At 36.6% G+C, this 21,282-nt stretch overlaps 2 protein-coding genes and 1 long non-coding RNA gene across 3 annotated transcripts in view; 2 read left to right on the forward strand and 1 right to left on the reverse strand.

Annotated features, from left to right (window-relative positions):
• LOC139128326 (poly [ADP-ribose] polymerase tankyrase-1-like) overlaps nucleotides 1-9,207 on the forward strand; it is a 31,096-nt gene extending 21,889 nt beyond the window's left edge. The window contains 3 exon segments of the mRNA XM_070694120.1: nucleotides 579-765; nucleotides 3,436-3,592; nucleotides 4,254-9,207. Coding sequence (XP_070550221.1) covers nucleotides 579-765; nucleotides 3,436-3,592; nucleotides 4,254-4,337 — 428 coding nt within the window. The 3' untranslated portion in view covers nucleotides 4,338-9,207.
• A 2,341-nt stretch (nucleotides 9,208-11,548) lies between these two features.
• Nucleotides 11,549-17,355, forward strand: LOC139128328 (uncharacterized). Its single transcript, XR_011551256.1, has 4 exons — nucleotides 11,549-11,874; nucleotides 12,285-12,367; nucleotides 13,228-13,346; nucleotides 15,167-17,355. It is a non-coding gene; the product is annotated as an uncharacterized lncRNA (long non-coding RNA).
• A 675-nt stretch (nucleotides 17,356-18,030) lies between these two features.
• LOC139128317 (alpha-crystallin B chain-like) lies at nucleotides 18,031-19,963 on the reverse strand. The gene has a single exon (XM_070694112.1). The coding sequence runs from the start codon at nucleotides 19,663-19,665 to the stop codon at nucleotides 19,183-19,185; it is 483 nt and encodes a 160-aa protein (XP_070550213.1). The 5' UTR covers nucleotides 19,666-19,963; the 3' UTR covers nucleotides 18,031-19,182.
• Between the last annotated feature and the right edge of the window lie 1,319 nt (nucleotides 19,964-21,282).

Consider the following 21,282-nt stretch of genomic DNA (forward strand, 5'->3'; position numbering starts at 1 on the left):
AAAGTTAAAACTTATTGCTCTAGTTTCTTTATTATGACACATAGTTGTTTGTGTAGTATAGATTTTTTGCTTGGTACTCAGTGAGTTATGCTCTACCGCCCTCAAGTGTTCAACTTGTATATTAAGTGGTTTTGTGTGCAGATTGTTGTCTGATAGAATATCATACAGTCTCAAAGCTCAAAATAATACTAATCTGCCTGTTCCCCTGTCAGACTGTGAATTGGACATGTAGCTTTGTAAAGTACTTGTCAATATTGACAGGTTGAAAGTTTCAGTTCATCATAAATATTACTGTATCTTTGCTCAGCCATTCATGCACGATAAAAAAAAGACATATATCAGTGCTGTTTGTCTTAAACAGTATGCAATTCTACATGTCCCAGTACATGTGGGAACATCAGGATAGTGAAAAAAGATCGCCTGTCTAAGTAAATAGTTGTGCTACAGCCAGCCTCATAATGCACATAATTGTTTCTTTGTTTTGGGCAGATGGATTAGGTAAATATAAGTACAGATCAATATTTCATGTTTTTCAATGAAACTGTTAAAAACATGTAATGTAATCAATTTATTATCAGGTTCTCCATTCATCAATGCCATAGTGAATAAAGGTTTTGATGAGAGACATGCCTACATTGGTGGAATGTTTGGAGCTGGAATTTACTTCGCTGAGAATTCTTCCAAGAGCAATCAATATGTCTATGGTATTGGCGGCGGTACAGGCTGTCCTGCGCACAAAGATAGGTCATGTTACATATGTCACAGGTCAGTCATCCATCACTTTTTAAATCCTACTTAACCTTATTTAGTACTTTTTTAATCTCACTGAACCTTAGAACTTCTTTAATCTCTCTGACCCTTGTCTAGTACTTTTAAATCATACTGAACTTTATTCACAGATTTTTTATTGTTCACATTTTCACTTGATATACAGAAATACAGCAATACAGGTGCATATTTTATATGATCTTTGATGGCAGCCTTGTACCCATAGTATTAAGTACCTTTGTCTATTACAAGTAAGATTTTTTAAAATCTGTCTTCACAGAACAAAATATACTTGCTCTCTGCTTTATGCCATGTTTATTTCCAAAATGAAGAAAAAACCCTCTCACTGCAATTCTGAGACTATGTATTATATCTTTATATGTGTTGTAAATTATATTTTATAGATTATGCTCTAAGTTATTTACCTGGGAAAAAAATATTGTCTCTGTCACTTCCGCTGACAAATTGAACCCTTTTTCTCTCCAGATGTAGCAGTTCACAATTACCAGACTGAATTTGTCTGAAATTAGACTGTTTTCGATGAACTTGCAGAACAAACTACATTCCACAAATATAATTTGATGTTGATAAGCTATTTATTCAATGCGCATCAATAACCTGAATACTTATGTCTGTGTAAATTGAAGTTGTTAGAGAAACTGTTTGTTATGGTCTTGAACTTGAATGTCTGTTAGTTTTTTAGCTCCGCTGTCAGCGACGCGGAGCTTATCAAATAGGTTGATTTTCCGTCGTCGTCCGTCGTCGTCCGTCGTCTGTCGTCGTCCGTCGTCGTCCGTCAACAATTGCCTTCTCCTCTGAAACCGCAAGTCCAATTGCTTTGAAATTTTATATGCAGTTCACTTGGGGTGACCTCACTTCAGTTTGTTCAAATTGTGGTGATATTTGCATATTTGTATTTTTGGGGCATTTTCTGCTGTTTTTGGTAAAAAAATCTACTTCTCTGAAACCGCTCGTCCGATTGCTTTTAAATTTAATATGCACTTTACTTAGGTGACTACAGTCAGATTTGTTCAAATCGTGGTGAAATTTGCATATTTGTATTTTAAAGGCAATTTTTGTCATTTTTGGTAAAAAAATCTTTAAAAATCTTCTTCTTCAAAACTGCTGGTCAGATAGCTTTGATATTTGGTACATATGTCCCTAGGGATGATCTATTTCAGATTTGTTCAAATTGTGCAGAAATATGCAAATTTGCATTTTTAAGACAATTTTTGCCATTTTTGGTCAAAAATGTTTTTTTCAAAAAGTACTGGTCTGATAGTTTTGAAATTTGGTATACAGGTTTCTATAGATGAACTTAGTAATATATATTGAATTTCTGATGAAATCTGTAATTTTGTATTTTTGGGGCAATTTATGCCATTTTTGGTCAAAAAATGTGTATTTCCAAAACTGCTCATCTGATAGCTTTGAAATTTGGTATACAGGTTCCTACAGATAAACTTAATGATATTTATTGAAATTATGATGAAATCTGCAATTTTGTAATTTTGGGTTAATTTTTTCCATTTTTGGTCAAAAAATGTGTATTTCCAAAACTACTCATCTGATAGCTTTGCAATTTGGTATACAGGTTCCTACAGATCACCTTAATGATATTTATTGAAATTATGATGAAATCAGTAATTTTGTAATTTTGGGGCAATTTTTGCCATTTTTGGTCAAAAAGTGTGTTTCTCAAAAAGTACTGTTCTGATAGCTTTGAAATTTAGTATACAGGTTTCTACAGATGAGCTAAGTAATATATATTGAATTTCTGATGAAATCTGTAATTTTCTATTTTGGGGCAATGTTGCAATTTTTGGTCAGAAAATTTCATTCTCAAAAACTACTCATCGGATAGCTTTGGTTGACATGTTCTTACGGATGATCTGATGTGATGTATTCAAAGTATGATGAAATTGTGTATTTTTGCAGCTTATTTAAGCCACTTTTTTCTGGCCATTGCATTGAGCTATCAAAGATTTCCACCTTCTTCATCAACATGTGTCAAAAATAGTTACTCTCTACATAAACACAGCGGAGCTATATCGGCCGCTAGGTCGCTTGTTGATATAATTGACACAGAATAGACATTCAATAGTAGTACTGCCATGCATAATGATGACATTTTGGCAGAAAAATTCTACAGGTTTTATTATGTGTACACATACATTCTGGAAAGGACTTTGTCCACTGTGAAAAGACAAATTTTGGAATTACATCAAATTTTGGAATTACATGTGTTACGTGATTACCTAAAACAAGTCACCTATTTGTCTTGTCTCTTCATTGCCACTCCATTTATGGTAACTAACTCAGCCAGTACTAGTGTATCCAACCACAGAATGTTTGTTTTGCTGGGATCTTTGAATGCACCAACTTTACAACACCCACACAATCTCTGTCGGAATGTTGTTATATATCTGTTCTGTATCACCCCGCTGACCTTATCGTATGGTTTTGACCTTTGGCCTTTTTGTTACAAGGTGTGACTCAGTTCCTGCTAATAACAACACGCCTAACTTCCTAGTAATGGCTGTTATACTGAGAACTACACCTGTTTTTCGTGAAACATGAAAGAAAAGTTTCTCAGAATACCATTTGGAATTTGGAATCACACCTTACATTAAACTTATTTCCTACCTTTCTCCATCTTATTAATAGACAATTAGTCTTCTGTCGTGTGGCTTTGGGCAAGTCTTTCCTTCAATTCAGTGCAATGAAGTTAGCACATGCACCGCCAGGCCATCATTCTGTGATTGGTCGACCCAGCGTTGGAGGACTTTCTTACCCAGAGTATGTCATTTACAGAGGAGAACAGGTACATTATTATCTCAGTCTTTATTAAATGTTATTATTTATTTTGTTTCACCGGGCACATGTAGTTCCTGTCAGTGGCAAAGAATAGCACACACTCACCAATGAGTACATACATTTACATGATGTAATTTTACTTTAGCAATAAAATCATGAAGTCAGTGCAAAACATTGCAACTCATGAGCATTTTATTAATTCAAAAATTCTATGATGACTCTGTTCAGAAATGAAAGCCTTTAACTTTTCAATGAAATGATTGATTTCAGTTTACAGTCACAGGAAACAGAAGATCAGTTTGAAAGAGTAAACTCAAAGGTGTCATAAGCAACTATTGTTTGCTAAACTATCAGTTCTGAGGGGTGAAACTGAATTTGATTTTATGAGATCTTCACAGACCCGGCAATTCCTTGAATTTATTTTACACTTGCTTTAGCCCATGTCTAAGGTGAAATTTATCTTTGAGTCAAGAAATAGTAATTGATATGTGTATTTGTTTTCAGGCTTGTGAAAGTGAGTCTATTTCTGAGGGTAAAAACATGTGGCAGTGATATTCTAACATCATACGTGTTCTTATCAGTGATTTTCCTTGCCAATGGAAGTTCAAATTCACATACAATTATCTCCCTTTCATCCATTCTGTGTATCATTTCTGTGATTTTTCCAGGCATATCCTGAATACTTGATCACCTATCAAATTGTGAAACCCGATCCATCGGAATCCAAACAGCTATCCTCAACAACGTCATGAAAGCCAGTGAGTGTGTGAATTCTTTGTTGTCTACCTCATATCATCCCCATTCAAGAGTTCTACTGACTGCTTCTCTTAGTGTATATACCTAAGAAGGCGAAGAAACAGGGAGTAGCCATAGGCCTTGGTGTTATGGTGTTCCACGTAATTGTAACCACTGGCTGCCTGACATCGACTGTTGTAGATAGACAGTGATGTTTATGTTGATAAAATTCAACCAAGTAGTGGTATCACAGTGGCATGTCATCTGAAACAGGATCAAAAATATTATCAATGTGGTTTTGTTAGCCTGACACTGTATGGAAAACCTGTAGCAAACATTTCATCAACTTCCATCGATTTTACCATTGAGGGTTTTAATAGTCACCGATGTTGGGGACTTGGATCTATCACAAGGGAAAAGTGAGGTGGCTTGATGATGTAGCTCTCCAAGCTGATGCATGCAAACTGTTATAGTATACTTGTTAGCAACACAGAGCTCTGTAGAACACACACCATCAAGGGATGGTGGATGGCCTATGTCTTAACCAAGTGCTATGAGAACAGGCCTACGTTGTCATGTTGGTCTTATCGATAAAACAAGCTCATCTTTGTACGTATGTGGTAAAACACATGACATGTTCGGGCTAACTTATAAATCATTGATCTGGTGAATTACATACATGTATAATGCTGTGTTTGCTCGAAGACTTTTGAGTAAGCCAAGTTGTCAGGTCGTAATCCCAATGGTATTGCGATTTCAATATTGATCATACTCACCCATTGATTCAAAAGTTACCTTATGGCCTGCATTAGAGTTTGAATACAGTCCACAAAGGACATTTGTCAGAATAATTGTACTACCTTGATGGTACGCAACTCATCATAAAAAAGTCTTAGTATTGAAACTTCTTACTCTTGTCTGGTGTATATATTTAATGTCTCAGTTTTTGTAAGATTTTAATCCCAACCGTGCTCGCGCCAATGTTTTGTTGCTTGGACAGAACACCCACATTGGAGCATCCGATTTACCATAATGCCTGATAACTGATATTGAAAATGGAGGGGCAAATTTACTTTTGTTGTGAAATTTGGAAAAGTGAACTTAGAGTACAACTTGGCAGTAGCTCTCTATCTGTATTTGACATTCCATGCAGTGATAGTAATATTGTGTCCAAAGTAAGGGAATGTAGAACTTTACTCCACAAACGGAGTTGTGTTATTCATTGCTTGTAATGCTTGCCAGGGCTTCTGAAATAATCAGTCTCATGTCTTGTGCTCCAGGTACTTCAACAGTGGTTCTTATTTCTGTTTTGTAGGCTTGAACTACTCTGTCCAAAATAATCGCAACCACATGCTTTTGTTGAACAATTCCATTTAAATGAACATAAAAATGTTAGGACTTGTTCGTTCTTGCATCAGTGACATCAAGGAAGGTGTGATTTTTCAATTCTAAATAATATCCATTCTGAAATCTGTGTTTTAAAATGTCAATCTTCATCAAAATACGTTCAGTCCATAATAGCAGTCCAGTGACACTTTTTATGAATAACAGGCAAAGCTTTCAGTTTCTCACAGGAAATCAAATTCACACAAATGTAGCTGATGCCCAGTCTCCAGAAAGTTTAATCCAGCAGAATGAATCTCAGAGAATATGAATGGTTTAACAGTAGCTTTGTATCGTGTTCAGAAGAAATTGATACTAGTCCTGTCTTTCAAAACAGACTCTTCAGGAGTTCTTTCACTTTCATATGCTAGTTCTGTTATCAGCAATCACTGCAGCAGTTAAGGTAGTATGTGCCTCAAAATTGAAAGAAAAACTTTTGCTCAAACTTTCCCCGATGAAACTTTAAACCTTTCATTTTCAAAATCAAGAGTAAAAATCAGGAGTCACGGTGCAAATTTGTTCAATATGGAAACAAATAACCTTTAGTTTACTGATATTTAAAATTAAATTTTCAATTTTCACAAAAATACATAGTATACACTCCAAGAGCTTCAAAATGGACCCCCCTCACGACTGATAGATCTGAAAAGTGGTGTAAAAATTTAAGTCTGATTGTCTGTACCCAAAGCACTTTCTACCTTAAGATTTAATTTACCAACTTTAACACCATAGCTGCAAACATGTAAATACCAAGTAAGCCCATGGAATGCATGTCACCAAATCATTTGATCGACATTAATTCAGAGTAAAATTTCCATTATCATATAGTCAAAGCATTTGCTATGTCTGAAGATAATAAGCCAGTTTCCAGGAAAGGTATTTGATTTCGTAGATTGTTTAATTGATTTACATAAATTGTTCAATATTTTGATGAATTGTTTTGTAGACATCAATGATGGTCACATGTAAACTCAGTTGATTACTTTGCCCCAATACTTTTATCTGTAAATAACTGTATAATTCCCAGTTCATCTCATCACAGAGCCTGTGTCAATTCTTGCAGTCAGCTAGAAATCCTTGATGTACTATCCATCTCTTGATTGTGTGCTATCAGGACTGCTTTAACCCTTTAAGCGCCAAAGTCAATTTTTGTCACCTTTACAGAATATACCTCACTCAGTCAAATTTTTTTCAGATTTTTGCCAAAATTTTGAGAAAGAACTGTAGCCAAGGAAATGTGATTTCCATTTGGTCCAAAATTATCAAAAAAATTACAGAAAAATTCATAAAATTTGGTGAAATGTTGCACTAACATTTTGGTGGGAAAAACTAGAGTGCTCAAAGGGTTAAATAAACTACCATACATCCCATGCAGGCTGAGATTTACCAGGAGGGTGTCATTTTTCAGTGAAATCAAAAAGCTATGAATGAACTGGCTTTCCCATCCTCAGGGTTTTATCAAATACAAAATTGCATATCTCTGGTCAGAATCTGTTCGACATTTATCAATGAACTTTCATTTTCTATTGCATTTTACTTGAATGTAGTCTGTTTCTTTCACTGTACATTTAACAAGAAGTATCTTTCAAAGGGGGTTTGTGATGAAAGCGAAAGTGAAAGTCTTGTATAGATGAATTAAGTATTATTGCCAAATTTATACAGCCTCATATGTGAGTTGCTATGCATCACACTGTGGGCAGTGCAGATTCTGCTGCGATTTCAAGATGAATTTTGAGAGTTTTCCCCAAAACACTGGTAATAATAAAAACCACATTGTGTTTCCTGTCACCTCAGTGGTTTGACCCAAACCCATTATTACCAATGGTTATTGTTGGCCATTTTTACTTGGAATTGGGGGTGAGCAGATTAAGGTAGTATGCACCTTCAAATTGAAATACCCAAACTGCTACTCAAACTTTTGTCCAGGACATTCCAACCCATTCTGTGTACCAAATCAAGGATCAAAATCTTGGGTGCACCATGCAAATTTTGGTACAAAGAAACAAACTACGCGCATTTACTGATATTTGGAATTAAAATGGCTTCCATCCCCGTGTTGACTCTATGGGGAAATATGAAATTTTCAATTTTTACAAAACTTCGCCTGTTGAAACTTTACTTACATTACCTCAAGAGGTTCAAAATTAGCCCTCACAAGAGGTAGATTAGATTTGGAAAGTTCTGGAAAGATATTCGAGTCTGAATAACTCTCTGGAAGCGCATTCTACCTTAAAGCTCCAACAGCTGTAACTTATGTCACAGTTTTCAGTATTTTGTCCTGTTGGTAAAATACAGTGTTTTTGTTCTTCTCCTACAATCATATTAGAATGCATAGTGTTTACAACTTGTCAACACAGCTGCAAATTATTTAATGATCAATGTTATTGATGCCAATTCAATTTCGGTCTAGAATTCAGTTGTCAACAATAACATGGCATTTTGTGGGAATTGCGTTGTGTACACAAATCTACTACTTTGTATATCAACATACTGTAGGAATATGACTGGAATGAAAAAATGTAAAACATAAGTTACAACTATTGTCCCTTTATAGACTTCTACAATTTAACAATTTAAAGCATTATCATGAGAAGTCTGCTGTTGTTGGTCTGTTCCAAATTACTACTGGTTTCCAGCCAGTTCAGTGAAAATGTACATTCTACCAGCCTACAACACAGACAGACAATCTTCAAGTATTGACTCCTGATAGTTTGAATTCCATGAAACCCCATCATTACATAGACCAGTGTGGCCATAGAAAACAAAACTCTGAACAGTTGTCAGAATAACCATCTTTGAATTTTTTTAACTCAAATTTTCTGAACATCTGATGTATATATTTCACCCATTTTTAGTGTCATATACAAATTTTCAAGTTGTATTTCAATAAATGTACCTGTACTTCCAAGTTACTATGCTCAGCCATTCAGTCATTTTATGTTGATCAATGTAAGGAATGTGATGTAACTCATGCGATGAATTGTCAATTTAATCCCGCACACTGCTCCTCAATGAACCAAACCATGCTGTAGGAATCTGTGCTGCAAGCTTCCATGCTGATTGGCATTTTGATATAGTGTGTAGACAACATCATGAATGAATTCTCTTGGTGCACCATAATGAAACATGTCTGGAAAAAAATATGAATTTTGGCCCTGTCATGGAGTTGCAATTTTTAGAAGCTTATGATGGGATAAAATAAATAAATTAAAATCAATTTTAGTGCGTATTTCAATAAGGTGCCAAGTTCTCTGAGACATTGCTGTACATTTCCTTTAAAATGTGAATGTCAGGTACATGACCATTTTGAAATAAACAAGTAGAGGGTGTATTTGTTTCATATCTTCATTATACCATTCCATCCAATGGAATTTCAGCTGGCCCTGTAACATGTATACTTAAATCAGTTGTGTGTGCTGTATGTTTTTGCCATATTTTTTGCATTGTACTAAGCTGCCCATCCGTGTACAGTTTGTGTAATAAATTATGTTATATGTCGACAAATACAGTCTTCAGTCTCATTCAGAATGTACTTGCTGTGTGTTTGTGCCTGTATGGAATATGGCAATGTCAAAGGTCACAGGAGAAACATAAGGTTGGAAGACTTGTTTGTTTATTGACAGTTTCAGTGCTCAAATGTCACACACACTGACTAGTTCACCTAGGTGGCATGTTTAGGGGTACTTGACCCCAGCAGTCTGATAAATTGGGAAAATGAAAAAAAATGAGACAAGGTAGCAATCAGGGTATCTGAAGATAAAACATTTAAGGTTTCAGAAGACGCCATCAAGCCATGATTGTCAGGTTTGCTCGCTTGGTAGCAATTGCAAAAAGTGATGGCAGCCACTTTCAGAGATTAAAAGGTAGCCATGTTTTGAAGTGTTAGCATCAATTCGAAAGTAAGTGCTTTATTTGTGATCATTTAATATCGAAAGCTTGCAGAATAAACTCATGTTCAGCATTTCACAATTGTTATTATAATTTTCTCCAGTGCAGTTTAATTTTTTAATCGGTTAGGGTTTTTTTACAACAAAGGATTTCTCTCATTAAAACAGTGAAAACAAACACCTGAGAGGACTTTTTGACTTTCACGGCAGCGAGATGCAATAATTGTAGCCCTAGGGCTGTGTGCTGGCTTTTTTTTGGTTCAGACTGTTGTCGCACCGGCCCTCAGCAAACGGAAAAACACGAAAAAGGAAGCACACAGCCTCATGCTACAATTATTGCAGCTACAGGGCAGCTGCCGTATCTGACCACATTCTTGTAATTGCAAATTCTTCCCTTTGATTCTAAAAAAATTGACCGAATTCAAATCTGGCAACTGTAAAGGTGTCCAATATGCACTTAGGCACATAATTTACATTCCACCTCGTGTAAATTACCTGTAGTGGTCTTTCTCTTCCTCAAATGGGCAACAATCCAATGATGTTTTTTTTATCAATACACACATACAGTGTTAAATTGGCTGTGTCCAGAGATTAAAGCATTCCAATATAATAAGTCACAGCCCTTCTAGAAATAGAATTTGGTACCTAGAACTATACTGTGTACCTAGAATCCAAACTGAAAACACAAGCGCCGCTATATGTAATCTTGTATGATTAGAAATTAATATGCATGCAAATACGATGCAAATTTGCAGGGATCCATACATAAAACTGGCATGCCCCTCTGTATGTCATCCAGATCCCAATGCATGGCCTTCGCAACTGGTTATTTAATAGATCTCTCCTTTTAGGGTCTATGGTTACGTTGGTTTTTCTGTGAAAGGAGAGTGAGGACTCTCTATTTATACACATAATTCGTCGGATAAAACTACTCTGAAGGTTTTGAAACGATAGATCCGGTCGGCCCACAGACTATTATATCTGATTTGCATCCCTGTCCCTGATAAAGTTGCAATTGTATTTTCACTTTGATTCCCGGGTCCGTTTGGTTGTATATATATATATATATATATATATATATATATATATATATATATATATATATATATATATATATATATATATATATATATATATATATATATATATATATATATATATATATATATATATATATATATTCTACATTCTGATACTTATTGTATTGTACATTCTGATACTAATTATATTGCAATTAATAATTTGCATGACGTAATTCTGTGGTTCCATCATATATATATATATATATATATATATATATATATATATAATATATATATATATATATATATATATATATATATTCTACATTCTGATACTTATTATATTCTACATTCTGATACTAATTATATTGCAATTAATAATTTGCATGACGTAATTCTGTGGTTCCATCATGATTTTCACGTTTAGTTTCTATATTAGTGAAGAAATGATTTCTTTATCAGGCATGTATTTTACATTGTGAGAGGTAAAACTGCATTTCTTTTTCGCCTTTTTGGCCACTTTAAAACAAAACCCTTGTCAAGCAGAACCGTGAACTGTGTTTACGCGTGTCCAGCTTATATGTCCCCGTAAAGTGTTTTTTTGCCCAGTTTCAGTGTTTGATCATGGAGGTAGGGAGACGCTAAACGTACCTCCACGCTTTGATAATTGAAACGTCGTTTTCCCATTGTTGCCCTCTTATGTTTCTGGGGAAAACAAAATCGCCTCGAATGAAAACTTATCCAGCAAATATCTAAAACCAAAATAAAAAACAACAGATATGGACAGATGTGATTGCATGTAAATTGATTCCCTCGCATGGTCATCGACTTTGACAATTTGTGACGAGTACTCGATCAAAAGCCGATGTCCTCATCTGATCCCGCTGACGCCCACTTCCAGGAAACCAACAGTCACGAATGGGACCAGGTCTACTGAACCACGTGAGTGTGACCCCATGTATACAATAGAGTAGTTTACCAAATGAGTTGTCATTCACGACAGACCTGCCACGGCTTCTGGTGCAGTTCGAGTACAGGTCGTCGGAAGACCAGTTGAGACTCGCCGCTGTCGGTGACGAGGGGAACAGATACAGTGGGGTACAGCTGGATGTACCATGCCGCGACCGGAGTACTACCTCTGCGTTGACTTAGAAGCCACCTGCGTGGATCCTGCCTGTCCGGCAAATCGTGTCACCGATGGCTTCAAACCGGAGATTATCGACATCGGGGCAGTCTTGCTAGATTCCAAAACTCTCGAACAGGTTTGCCCTCGTAAATTGTAAACACTTTATTCAAACTGTGCCATCGATCATGTATTTACCATGTACCTGTGATTTCATTATTGCTTTAATAATTTAATGATTCAAAACTTGTATCTTGGAAATCGTTGGCGTACACCACTTTAACAGTTTTTAATACACATTACCGCGTGTGTGCGTCTATTAATATCATGCCTATTCATGTGTGTCCCTCTTGTACGTGTTTGCCATTTCTGTCCCCATTCTGCAATACACTGCCCCCATTCTGTAATTGTCTGTCCAAATTGTATTGTCGTTCCCCATTCTGCAATCCATTCTCAGTGCAATTGTCTTTTCCCATTCTGCAATTGCCTTTCCCCTTTCTGCAATGGCCTGTCCCAATTCTATCCTGTACATCTGTTTTGTGATTCCAGAAAGGTGAGTTCCAGTCCTACTGCCGTCCAGTGAAACACCCTAATTGTCGGAATTTTGTCTGCAATTAACCAGGATTTCACAGGTATCCTATTCTTTTTCGTTATAAGCTTATACTAAACATACATATTTCGATATTTTATTTTATTTTTGGTGTATTTAACGAAATACATCTCCGGCAAATGTGGACCAAATGTTAGCAATTTTTGCAAGTTTTCTCCATCGTTATCATACACAGTTTCTAGGACTACTCCCCGGTATGTTGAAATACTCAGTAATGGATTTGTCAACGCTTGCCTACACATATCTGTCAGGTGTGTTGCCGGCGCGGCATTAAAGTTTGCGGTTAAATTTCTCCCTGACACGTACATGCACTGTATTCACAAACCAAATTTTCATTTCAATACACTTTCACAGAAATGAAAACAAAGTTGACACACGGAAAAATTACTTTAAAATTGTCGACAGCTACGGTGACAGGGTTAGATAAAAATGCTCCAAAATCATCTATTTAATTATTCCCATCCACGAGAAACGAAGGACGCATTTCAATTTAAAACTTTTTTGTTGGAGTTTACTTCTGCGGTTGTACATTAGTTTCCGTAAAAATAAAAACAATTCGCGCAGCCGCTCGTGTTATTTTTCTTCCTGAATGTTGTACCAAGTTCTGGTGTGTACCTACCTGTGTCACGTTGACCAGCGGCGGGCGTCAGTCACTCGATTTTATATCATTACTATACAGTCCCTCCAAATGATTAGACAGGTGATAACGACGTAAAAGTAGCGAAAAAAGTTCAAAATTGTGATTTCATTTTCATCATGTTTCCATGTTGTTGTTTTAAAATATAGGAATACCTTTCTTAGAATCAGTTGATATGTAAAAATAGAATTCTACGAGCCACGTTCAGCTTTCGTTTTAATTTCTCGGCAATTTACCGCTTCCAGGAAACTGTTGACGATGCCGATGAATTCTCTGTCGTGTGGGGGCGCTTTATGGATTGGATGAAATCCAAAGGTCTCAAAACACAGAGCCAGAGCCCAAATTTCCAGCTTGTCACAGACGGGTGAGTTTATGCAGAAAGAAATGGAACTGTCAGTTGAAAATAAAGTTATCATTTGAAGACTTGTTAAGTCAGTGTATCTGTTTTTAATTCTTGGCAACGAACGTTTACGGTGTAGCTTGACCTGTAGGTTAATCTGGTTTACAATACGTTGCGATAGTAACACTAGTACTGTAATGGTGACACCTTTGTCCCGTTCTGCGAATTATACGTCCATATATGGCAACTGGTTTTGTATTTCTGCTTAATCAGAGTTACGAGCTGTAGTGAGAATCGAGTTTCATTCAAGGCCCTTTTTCAAAGGTTCTGCTGAATGCAGAAAAAATATATTGAGCCCTGCTCCTACGATGAGAATTTACAATGAAATACATAATAGTTCATTTCAAAATGTACCCATTCGCTTCCTTTTACCAAACTGGTATCGTATGCTAGAGAGGGCAAATAGTGATTAAAACCGCCATTAGCTGTCTCTTTTTTGAATTTTTTGTCGAAAAGACGGTTTTAAATCAAACGCAACTCATGTAAATATGCTTACCGAAGTGTGACCACAGAAAGTTGTTCAAAACTTCGCGACGAACGCACACATGAATGGGCATGCTGTGACGTATAAGCGCGACCCAATCCATCGCCAAGGATGGGGATACTGACACTTTCAAAGACAATATGCGTTAGTAACAGGAATCCAAAGCATCTCTTTCCAGATTGGGAGGTATATTTTTGGTGAGTAAATGCCAAAAGATACAGCTATTTAAATACCCCCACCCTCCAATTTGTTAAATCATCTGAACACAAACATCACCGCCATGATCTGCGGTAGGAGCATTGCAGCCTCCTCAGGAGTAGTTTCGGAACAATTTTAGAAGGAAAATATCATAGTGATTAATTTCTGCTATGATTGTCTTCACTAAGTCACACTGCTTTGAAAGTGTCATTACGATGATGAATTCGGTCTATTTTTCACAGTTTATTTGTACTGTCTCACTCGCTCGTAGCGGCCATCTATGACTCGCAGTAAGAAGGAAATCATTTAGTTGTTAAAATTTAAGTGTTACGTCCTTGTCAATCTTTGAAAAACGTTGTGTTGCCACACTTTGGTAAGCGTTTTTTACATAAGTTGCTTTTGATTTCAAACTATTCTTGTCGAAAAAAACCGCCGATGAGGCTTTAATACGTGAGACAGTGTAATATTGCGTATTACTGTTTGCTCCATCTGTAATATATTACGTCACGTACATGTAGATTTATTGTCTACACGCTTCTACACGCTTTAAAGGGAAACAGTCGTCTGAACCGCGCCTGTGCGAATTTGTTTACAAATCATGTATTTCAAACACGATATGTAGATGCACATCATCATAGCTGAAACATTTAAATTTTACGATGCAGATTATGACAGACATGTTTTAACTTCATCAATCACCATCGTGCCTTTAAAGCGTTTGCATTGGTCGTACGGGTTCCATACGTCCTTTTTGTACACAGTTCCGACGACTGTATCCCTTTTAGTTAATTGTACCCATTTTCATTTTCACACTCGTCTCTGCCGGTGGAACTTTATTATAAAAACTACTGAATCTGAACTTTGTGAATGTATGTTGATACATTTTGAAAACAGCAGACCGATGTTTGTCGGTTTTTTTGTATATCCATGATTCTTGTTGTATCCCACCTTCATACCTTACATCACATTCTTCGTTTGAACATTTGGTATTTTTACTTGTTTACCTCATTTCCCTTGCCTAATCGCCAAGTGCACAGGAGAACAAACGATTATGTTCAATTGTCTTTCTTATTTTGTTTTTGTTATTGTTTTTCATCCGCAGGCCGTTTGATTGTGGAAAATACTTTTTCATTCAATTCACTGATGTCTCTAATATAACTTTCCCAAGTTTCGCCCGTAATTTCGTCGAGTTGAAGAGAGAATACAAATCATACAAACAACGTCATAACCGACGTTATCCGAAGCTGTCCGAAATGTGCGCGGGTCTCGGTCTCGAGTGCTCGACAACAAAGCACAAGGCGTTGAACGATGCGAAGGTCGTTTCCGAAATCATCCGAACACTCCTCCGTCGTCGAGGAGGAGGGTACGTTCCGTCTACCGAAAGAATGCGACCAGTCTTTGCAAATTAGACACAAAATGGAATATTCACGAAGGGGTCATTTTTACATCAAGAATTATTGTCTTTCATCACAATGTATATACGAACTGATTTTGAGTTGAAGTGAGTCGGCGATGATCAAACGATTTTTTGACAAATGTGAGATCAAATGTAAAAAAGAAAATGCTATGGAAATTGAAAAAAGTATGATTGAATTTCTTAAAAGTATTCTTTACATCAATAGATAAACTTTCCTTTCTTTGGAACGAGCATACGGCCGTTTGATTGTATATAACACGATTTGAACTAATTTGGGATAATTGGATAGTGAAGTAATGCCGATTTAATCTACAAATGTAATCTCATCTGCTTTTCTTTTTACCTTACACACTAATTGTTTTTATGAGTAATTTGTATTATTGCAACAAGCACCTAACACTTTTGAGAAATTTAAAAACTATGAAAATCCGATTATCCAAAATTAGTTCAGATTGTGTTATATATCATGCTTGCACCCGAGACCTTAATGTCATTACATATTTATTAACAATTAGCACACTGGCAGGATTTTATAGTGGCTTCTTATTTACACTTTCTAACGTTTGTGCAACGATGGAAAAATCACTTACCTCAAGTTTCAATCTGCAGGCACATTTTCCTTTGTAACTTCTGGACATTTTTTGTTGCTAATTCACATCCTTAGGGACCTCTAGTGTTGATCAAATAATGACCGATTTCAATAATGTTCACCGCTTATTTGACTATCAATGCCATAATTTATCCGCCCTGTCCGATGCGCATGCTCATCTATCTGTCACCCATTACTTTTCGTAAACAACACGTTATGTGACTTCATTTCGGTCGCTTTCTAGACCCCGAACAAGTTCAACATGTTAAAGGCTTAAGCGTAACACAGTAGCCAATCTTCACTTCCATGCATTCATTGTCAATGACTCTATACAAAGATCGACGTCACTTTTTAGACTATCTACTACAATTTTCAAACAGGCGAATATACATACCGCAACTGTTGCTATGTTGTAATTCGAGAATATTTGATTCTAATTGACTGAAATAACATTTAACAGATTAATCTGACTATTACCACATTTATTTACCTTGTGAAGTACAGCAGGGAACCTAGTCTCCATCTCTACTATTAATCTGTCTGTCTTGCTTGTTTGTTTGTTTCTTTGTTTCTTTGTTTGCTCATTTTGTAAAAACGAAATTGCGAGCAATATGAGCTATATGAGTACATTATGACCACGAAGATAGTAACTTTCCTCAGAAAGTTGTGAATTTTAAGAATAGCTTGTGTTTGTTGCGTTGGAATTATTTTATATTGTGCTTGCCTTTATCTACTAACTATGGCAAACAAAGAAGAAAAGAAAAGAAATAATTTTAAAGTCTGCGGGTTCCCTGTTCTTTGCCAAGACCATATATGGCTGGCCCAAAGAATATATCCGTGACAGCCCTCTATTGACAGTCAGCAAAATTTCAAACAATCACCGCATTGTGTTGTCTGCATAAAAACTTTTCTAAATGTGCTTAAACTTCATCAGCAGATAATGTAACATGCTACCACTTTTGAATACGTAATTATTAAAACACTCTGTATTTAAATGTACACATGTTTATCCAGAAACTATGTTAACTTTTTTTAGAGTGGTAATTTTCTCAACCATTTTTGTAATTGATGTATATATACGTGTATGTATACTATTTTGATGTTTTAGAAGTTAATGCGGGACATTCGGTCAGTCATGTTGGAGGATGATTTTATTTCCCTTCTAGATATTGTAGTATTATTGTAGTATTTTATTCAGATTTGTAAAGAGTGTTGGGTTGTCAGTTTTTGTAAATTTCATTACACATAATAAAGCGACCAAGAAAATATCACTCACTTGCAACAATTCTTTTTGTTTCTCTGTTTTCTTCTTCAGAGTCAAAGTTGCTCGTTTTCGGTTTGCTCCCAAACTTGTTACTTATGCGTGCATGTCTTTATCAATCAATCAATCAATCAATCAATCAATCAATCAATCAATCAATCAATCAATCAATCAATCAATTGTATGTATCTATTGTATGTATGTATGTATGTATGTATGTATGTATGTATGTATGTATGTATGTATGTATGTGTGTGTGTGTGTGTATGTATGTATGTATGTATGTACGTATGTATGTATGTATCTATGTATCTATCTATCTATTTTTTAATCTATGTAAACCGTTAAGGATAAGTACAGGTGACCTGTGCATGTGGTAAGTCATGCATGAAGCGTCTCCTATAACTAAAAATTCCAATTTACATTTCCTATTTTCCTTGACAGAGATTACTTTCACTGTAAACAACTCCTGAATGGCGTTCATTTAAAGTGCTGCATTCTTGTGTGGGGACATGCAGTGATAATCCGCATGGTATTAAAGTCTCTGCTTAGGTTAATTCTTTTACTTGAACTCAATTATCCGATCCATTTGTCACAGCCTTGCTAAGCGTTCCTATTCAACATTTTGTGAATAGGCCCACAAGTGAATCTTTCACAGATTGCCGCCGAAGTGCCACAGATACATCACAAACACACATATAATGAAGAGCAGTTTTATTACCTTGCGTTTTCATGTTTAACGTGAACAATCATTCCGCATACAAGGTAGATCTGTTATACACATATCCGAATTACAGTGTGTAGTTGAAATCATTGCATACAAAACAGTTCACATCGACAGATGACCCTTACTGTTCCATCCCTTCCGACGGCGGCGCCCTCCCTAGGTGACGACTAACTGCTAGGCTTTTCATTGTCCCCGGATGACCTCGCAATGCTTCCATACGATATCAATAGTCCCTGCCCATGGCGATGACCTCACTATGAGCTGCGATTGTGTCAAAACAAGAATACCCAATGCTCGAATTTTCTGCAATATTACTAACATACACATCACAAACATGAGGTATTTTTTCACATCTTTTTGTTCGCTTCGAACTTTGAAATCAGTTAAACTCGTATATTGTTTTTTTACGCCTGGTATCTAATAATGGCGAGTTTATGGGGTTAAATCGGAGACAATATAATTTATTAATGGTGAACTAATGCTAAAACGTTACGCCGCACTACATGTAGTACAGCTGACGCTTGTTCGGTAAGCTCATAAGTCTACAATGCGATGTATGTATCTTCTGGTACGATCAATTAGAAATTCAATCAGTAAATGCTAATTACCGCAATTATCAATATCCAACACATAAATTGATTATGATTATAACTTTATCTTGTCAAAACTTTCCTTGTCATTTTATATCTTCTTCATAAGTGTCGATGACCCATTCGAGATTGACCATATAAATTACTATGCAAATGACACTGCTTTGCGATAAATTACAAAATGCATAACGTATGCGTGCTATGCCATTTGCAAGTGTCAAGTTACAGAGAGAATTGCTGCGAACAAATGCTGCTGTATGAAAGCTGCATTCATAAATTATCATCTATAAGATGGTTCTTAGCTATGAACATTGTATTTTAAAGACCAGTCGACGTGTTTCACTATTACATGGCGAGTTTTGCTCAACGGTTAAATGACGTGTTTTTGCATGATGTCAAGGCCGAAGATAATATTGATAATACCTAAGTTCAGGTAGAACTTTACAAAATCAGAAAATTTTTAGACAAACAGTCGATGAATCGCTCACAGTTTGCATGAAACCTGATAACGAGCATCCAAGTGTGATCAATGCACTACTCAGCAGGCCCAGCGCCCTCCACTGGTTTAGGCTCTTCTCGCTTGATGGGGATCGGTATAGGAATTTCTTCTTGTCCTTCGACTGCTTTTAACTTGGGCGCTTCGAGCGTCATGATGCCGTCTTTTGAGAGATGTGACTTGATCTGGTCGAGGTCAGTGTCGGGAGGCAGGATGTATTGGCGGGTGAATTCGCGGGAAACAAACCCGTGTTCGTCTTCTTTATCCTCGTGCTTGGCGTGCACCGATATTTTATTTTCCGTCAATTTTACTTCGATTTCCTCAGGTGTGAAGTGATGGACATCCAGCATAACGCGAAACATGTCCTTTGTATCCTCTTGCCGAGTCTTCTGTCGTTGGTACACTCGCGACTCCGGCATAGGCGTCACGTAATATCCGCGAATATAGTTGGGATCGCCACCGGGGCTGGATTGCGATCGCTCCGCCATCGCCGCTCTCATACTCCGCATCCTGTCCTCCATGCGCCCGACAACGTCGTCATCAAAACACGGGAGCTTGGAAAGTCAAAATCGTCGAAGAAAGGGGGCTAAAAGGATTCGCGACATGTTTGACTGGATGTAAAGGCCTTGTTCCGAATAACTTGCGTGGTAACGTGAAAAGCCAGGGAACAACGGATCTAATTGTCTGGAAGCCTAGGCGTACATTCACTTGTTCAGGCCAGTCTCACACCAACAAAAATAGAAACCACCAGTAAATCTCCCAATATTCACACGCTCATATATAGCTGTGTTCGGATCCGGGTCACGTTGCAGAATAATTTATTCACGCAAGCGCACACAAATAAAGTAGCTTAAGTCTGACTCATCCCGATCGAGAAACTTCGCTTTCTTCTCATACACACTAGATGATCAGACGTTAAAAAATGCTGAGAAACTCCAGAAGCATGTACGGAAGGAATCGAGAAGATTCTGTCAGACTTTTTAGGCATATTGGCGATGAGAAGTGAAGAACAACGTGAAACACTTCGACTCTAGCATTGGAGTGGCTCACCGTTGAATTGGCCCGACATGAACCCCCACACGGCCGGTTTGTGAAAAAAACATAACAAACTTACTCTTGATATGTTTGAAAAACTTCCAGAAAATTCCAATAAGTAGAAGTGTAGCTCGACGACTTTCCATCCTGACCTCAATCTTTCAAGGGTGTAATCAAAGGAATGAAGGTAGATTACAAGAATAATTTTGGGCAAAGGAGAGCGAAAAATTTCGGACAGGAATATGGGCCTTTCCTCCTAGCATCGGATCTGCACTCCACAGGCAACTTTTAGTTCATGAGTATTTTCTGTGTCACGTTTTCATTGAATCTTACCAATAAAATTTCACAATTAGAGCATGGCGATATTAAAACACAATCGATCACAATAAGGAAAAAGATTAATACTTTCCTACCTCAACATATGTGTGAGCAATTATATGTATTCATAATTATGCAAGAAAAGCGATGGTGAGGTTTTACCGACCCGATGTGGTTTTATTAAAGGAGGAACCGGTCATGCCGTCTAAACTTTGTTTTTGTTTATTGTATTCTTTTATGCATTTCTAGTGTATTCACTGCGAAATGCATTCTACAGCCATATCTCTATTTCACACAACTGCAGAAAATATGGACTAGTAAAACAACGATTTAGAAATTTTCGAGAAATTGCTGTTTATTGTGATTTGTATAGCTGTAGTGCTTATGAGAAGAGATTTTATACAAATAAAAACGTCGCGTTACTATTTAATGCAGTGGCTTGTTCAATTTTTGTGTGTGTGGTCAACTTGTGTGTGTCTGCAGTCAATTGCGTTTCTGTTTTCTGTTTACGTGAAAGAGATCATAAACTGGCACCCTGTGTTCTGGATAAAGTATACTGATCTGTCTCTGCCAAGATCATAACCGGTTATTAACCCTGGTATGTTTTTCGTGCAAATTAAAGATACGTCTTTCCTAAGACCCGAAAGACTTCCATGTTTTTCTAACCAGTAATTAAATAAGTCGGCAATTTAATGTCTGACTCACTTATCGATACATTTTGTGTGTACCTTTGAAGAGAATGTGTGTGATGAATATGCGAGTGTAACAATGTAGAATGTTAAAAA

Source organism: Ptychodera flava, unplaced genomic scaffold (genome assembly GCF_041260155.1).
Source record: "Ptychodera flava strain L36383 unplaced genomic scaffold, AS_Pfla_20210202 Scaffold_49__1_contigs__length_964681_pilon, whole genome shotgun sequence".
Classification (NCBI taxonomy): Eukaryota; Metazoa; Hemichordata; class Enteropneusta; family Ptychoderidae; genus Ptychodera; species Ptychodera flava.